The 5,000-nt window shown below is 45.9% G+C and overlaps 1 protein-coding gene across 2 annotated transcripts in view; it reads left to right on the top strand.

The window, feature by feature from the left end:
* Window positions 1-5,000, top strand: part of celsr3 (cadherin, EGF LAG seven-pass G-type receptor 3) — a 63,819-nt gene that overhangs the window by 27,413 nt on the left and 31,406 nt on the right. For both annotated transcript variants that reach the window (XR_006079069.1, XM_042299293.1), the window contains exons 5-10: window positions 1,545-1,660; window positions 1,768-1,856; window positions 2,419-2,576; window positions 3,507-3,670; window positions 3,840-3,965; window positions 4,721-4,890. Coding sequence is in view for 1 of the 2 variants with exons in the window: in XM_042299293.1 (XP_042155227.1) it covers window positions 1,545-1,660; window positions 1,768-1,856; window positions 2,419-2,576; window positions 3,507-3,670; window positions 3,840-3,965; window positions 4,721-4,890 (823 nt within the window). In the remaining variant the exon portion in view is untranslated. The remainder of the gene's footprint in view (window positions 1-1,544; window positions 1,661-1,767; window positions 1,857-2,418; window positions 2,577-3,506; window positions 3,671-3,839; window positions 3,966-4,720; window positions 4,891-5,000) is intronic.

Genomic DNA, 5,000 nt, shown 5'->3' with positions numbered 1-5,000 from the left:
TCTCATCACTCTCTCTCTCTCTGTCTCTTTGTTTTCTCATCACTCTCTCTCTCTCTGTCTCTTTGTTTTCTCATCACTCTCTCTCTCTCTGTCTCTTTGTTTTCTCATCACTCTCTCTCTCTCTGTCTCTTTGTTTTTCATCACTCTCTCTCTCTCTGTCTCTTTGTTTTCTCATCACTCTCTCTCTCTGTCTCTTTGTTTTCATCACTCTCTCTCTCTCTCTCTCTGTCTCTTTGTTTTCTCATCACTCTCTCTCTCTCTCTCTGTCTCTTTGTTTTCTCATCACTCTCTCTCTCTCTCTGTCTCTTTGTTTTTCATCTCTCTCTCTCTGTCTCTTTGTTTCTCATCACACTCTCTCTCTCTCTGTCTCTTTGTTTTCTCATCACTCTCTCTCTCTCTGTCTCTTTGTTTTCTCATCACTCTCTCTCTCTGTCTCTTTGTTTTCTCATCACTCTCTCTCTCTCTGTCTCTTTGTTTTCTCATCATCTCTCTCTCTCTCTCTGTCTCTTTGTTATTCTCACTCTCTCTCTCTCTCTGTCTCTTTGTTTTCTCATCACTCTCTCTCTCTCTGTCTCTTTGTTTTCTCATCACTCTCTCTCTCTGTCTCTTTGTTTTCTCATCACTCTCTCTCTCTCTCTGTCTCTTTGTTTTCTCATCTCTCTCTCTCTCTCTGTCTCTTTGTTTTCTCATCACTCTCTCTCTCTCTCTGTCTCTTTGTTTTCTCATCACTCTCTCTCTCTCTGTCTCTTTGTTTTCTCATCTCTCTCTCTCTCTCTCTGTCTCTTTGTTTTCTCATCACTCTCTCTCTCTCTGTCTCTTTGTTTTCTCATCACTCTCTCTCTCTCTGTCTCTTTGTTTTCTCATCACTCTCTCTCTCTCTGTCTCTTTGTTTTCTCATCACTCTCTCTCTCTCTGTCTCTTTGTTTTCTCATCACTCTCTCTCTCTCTGTCTCTTTGTTTTCTCATCACTCTCTCTCTCTGTCTCTTTGTTTTCGATCAGTCTTTTTAGCAGCTTTTCTCCAATTCCTGCTCTTTCTTTCATCTGTCGTTTTGGCCCAACTTGGGACCTGTCCTGGCCCCTTGGCGTGTTCTGATTGGTCAGAGGGTGGTTGCTAGGGAGAAGTGGTCATAAATGTGATTTACATTGGATTCATTTAGGCGACGCTCTTATCCAGAGCGACTTACAGTAGCGAGCACAGACACTTTTGTACTTGTTTGTACTGATCTCAGGTGTAACTAAATCCTATGACTCAGAGGTCCACTGGAACGGATATTTCATCATATACTACTATTATATACTACTACTATATACGACTATTATATACTACTATTATATACGACTATTATATACTACTATTATATACTACTATATTCTAGCACACACTCATATAGCCTTGCAGTAGAGATTTGCAGTGGAGTGACACTCACAGTGTAGTAGAGCTTATAGCCCGTATGTAAGACCTGACACCACATCATCCCTGGGGTGGATGTGCGAGGGATGGCTTTAACTCACAGCGCCCTGGCATGGCGGTGGTGTGTTACAGCTTCGCCACCCTGGAAAACAGTGGCCTCCTCTTCTACAACGGACGCTTCAACGAGAAACACGACTTCCTGGCTCTGGAGATCCTGGAGGGTCAGGTGGTGCTCAAGTACTCCACAGGTGGGTGTATATCTGTGTGTGTGTGTGTGTGTGTGTGTGTGTCCAACCTGTATAATGGTAGGTGAAACCCTGGTTTTGAGTGAGACCTCTGACCTATCTGTCCCCAGGTGAATCGTCCACTCAGGTGAGCCCCTTCCTACCTGGGGGCGTAGCCGATGGCAACTGGCACACTGTCCACATCCACTACTACAACAAGGTGAGTCTCAGTGTGTGTGTGTGGTGTGTGTGTGTGTCTGTGTCTCTGCTGCACATGCACTTGTTTACATTTTCTTCGCTTCTCCACTTTCTGTCAGCCCTGCGAGTCCCCCCCCCGCCATCTTAGTCCAGGCGCAGTGGCCGCGTTCCTTCGAGTGTCAAGCTGTCGTCCCCTTTCTCAAATCAAATCAAATCCATTCTGAGCCTAGACCAACAGCGAAACGCTCGCTTCCCAACAACGTCGAGAGAAACGTAGAAAAAAGAATAGAACAAACAATAACACAAGGAATAAATACACACAGGAATGCAAAACAAGTTAAGATCAGAAAATAATATACAAACACACAATATAGCAGAATTGGTCAGGAGGTGGTGAAAAGGCTGCTATCCCCTGCAGCGCCGTTGTAGCCACCTCCGACAACACACTCGTCTGTGTACTGTGTTTCACTATCTCTCTGTTGTTTCAGCACAAGCAGCAAGAGTACAGCAGGGTGTTTTTTGGGTATGTGTGTGTGTGTGTTCTCTGTGTGTGTTATATTTCACTGTCCCTGTCTTTGCCCCAGCCCAAGCGCAGTGTGAGCGGGGAGGCTCAGGGTCCGTCTGATGAGAAGGTGGCGGTGGTCAGTGTGGATGACTGTGACACGGCCGTGTCGCTGCGCTTCGGAACACAGCTCGGCAACTACAGCTGTGCTGCTCAGGGCAAGCAGACCAGCTCCAAGAAGTGAGTCTCTCTCTCTCTCTCTCTCTCTCTCTCTCTCTCTCTCTCTCTCTCTCTCTCATACACACACAGACACACACACATGCAGTGGGGCAAAAAAGTATTTAGTCAGCCACCAATTGTGCAAGTTCTCCCACTTAAAAAGATGAGAGAGGCCTGTAATTTTCATCATAGGTACACTTCAAATATGACAGACAAAATGAGATTTTTTTTTCTCCAGAAAATCATTTTTAATGAATTTATTTGCAAATTATGGTGGAAAATAAGTATTTGGTCACCTACAAACAAGCAAGATTTCTGGCTCTCACAGACCTGTAACTTCTTCTTTAAGAGGTTCCTCTGTCCTCCACTCATTACCTGTATTAATGGCACCTGTTTGAACTTGTTATTTGTATAAAAGACACCTGTCCACAACCTCAAACAGTCTCAAACTGACTTGCAAGTGACTGTATGCTTCACTTGCAAGTCAGTGTCAGGGTGAACCATTCAGCATTGCCACTTAAGCCTCTTCTTCCTGTCTAGACTTGACAAGTCACCACATCACTGCTGCTGTGCTCTGTAAGTCCTGAGGAAAGTACAAGGGCAACATCTAATAATGCTGTGCTCTTCTCTTCCATATGTCTCTCTCTCTCTCTCATTCTCTCTCTCTCTCTCTCTCTCTCTCTCTCTCTCTCTCTCTCTCTCTCTCTCTCTCTCTCTCTCTCTCTCTCTGTCTCTGTCTCTGTCTCTCTCTCTTTCTCTTGCTCGCTCTCTCTCTCTCTCTCTTCTCTCTCTCTCTCTCTCTCTCTCTCTCTCTCTCTGTGTCTCTCTCTTTCTGTGTCTCTCTCACTCTGTGTCTCTCTCACTCTCTCTCTCCCTCTCTCTGTCTCCCTCCATCCCTCTCTCTCTCTCTCTCTCTCTCTCTCTCTCTCTCTCTCCATTTCTCCTCCTCAGATCTCTGGATCTCACCGGTCCCTTGTTTTTGGGCGGAGTGCCCAACACGCCAGATAATTTTCCGTTCCACACCCGAGAGTTTATCGGCTGTATGAAAGACCTCCACATCGACAACAGTCTTTTGGACCTGGCTGGATACATCGCTAACAACGGAACCCTACCCGGTCTGTATGGTTGTTCCACACTGTGAGGTCATTCCTAACATTCACCTCATTAAAGTGTCATCTTAGTCATGCATTGCCGAAGGGAAAATGCTACTGAAGTGGAAATTAGGATTCACCTCTGATGTACAGGAAGCTTGTTTAACGTGGTTGTCTTCTCCGGTTCTGATAGGCTGCAGTGCCAAGTCGCCCTTCTGTAAATCCAACCCGTGTCAGAATGGAGGAACGTGCCGAGTGAGTTGGGAGACATTCTCATGTGACTGCCCCATAGGTTTTGGAGGGAAGGACTGCAGCCATGGTGAGAAACACACTGAAACTTATCGAGATTCCTTAAAAACATGCCACTTCGATGCAGCTATGACCATAATTGACTTTTTCGTAGCAGGTTAGGAGAATTAACCTAGCAGGTTAGGAGAATTAACTTAGAATGAAGGTTAGGATAATTAACCTAGAAGGAAGGTTAGGAGAATTAACCTAAAAGGAAGGTTAGGATAATTAACCTAGCAGGTTAGGAGAATTAACCTAGCAGGTTAGGAGAATTAACCTAGCAGGTTAGGATAATTAACCTAGCAGGTTAGGAGAATTAACCTAGCAGGTTAGGAGAATTAACCTAGCAGGTTAGGAGAATTAACTTAGCAGGTTAGGAGAATTAACCTAGAAGGTTAGGAGAATTAACCTAGCAGGTTAGGAGAATTAACCTAGAAGGAAGGTTAGGATAATTAGGTAAAGAAAAGGGTTCGGTTTACCTAAAATGCTCTCCTTATCTGCTCTGAAAAGTCACTTCCGGTCGTGGCTCAACCAAAGTCCCGATATGTATCCAGTATAGGCTTTTCTCACATAAGATAATAATGGTTGGAACGGAGCGAATGGAATGGCATCAAACACACAGAAACCATGTGCTTGATGTATTTGATGCCATTCCAATGATTCCACTCCAGACGTCACCACAAGCCCGTCCTCCCCAATTGAGGTGCCACCAACCTCCTGTGATGAACACCTACAGTACACTCACACATCTCACTGACTCTAGTCCTTCTCCCCCCCCCCCTAAAGTGATGCCCCACCCACATCGTTTCCTGGGAAACAGTGCCCTCTGGTGGGACCTGAAGAATGACGTGACCATCTCCACTCCCTGGTACCTGGGGCTGGTGTTTAGGACACGGGCCAGGGAGGGCACCCTGCTGCAGGCACAGGCCGGACAGTACACCAGCCTTGTCTTCCAGGTCTCTACACGCCTGTGCTGCCTTACCTGCACTAGTTTATCTCTGTCTGTCTGTCTGCCTGCCTGCCTGCTTGCCTGCCTGCCTGTCTGTCTGCCCGTCTGCCCGTCCGT

Source organism: Oncorhynchus tshawytscha, linkage group LG16 (genome assembly GCF_018296145.1).
Source record: "Oncorhynchus tshawytscha isolate Ot180627B linkage group LG16, Otsh_v2.0, whole genome shotgun sequence".
Taxonomy (NCBI): Eukaryota; Metazoa; Chordata; class Actinopteri; order Salmoniformes; family Salmonidae; genus Oncorhynchus; species Oncorhynchus tshawytscha.
This window is presented reverse-complemented; position numbering and strand designations above follow the sequence as displayed.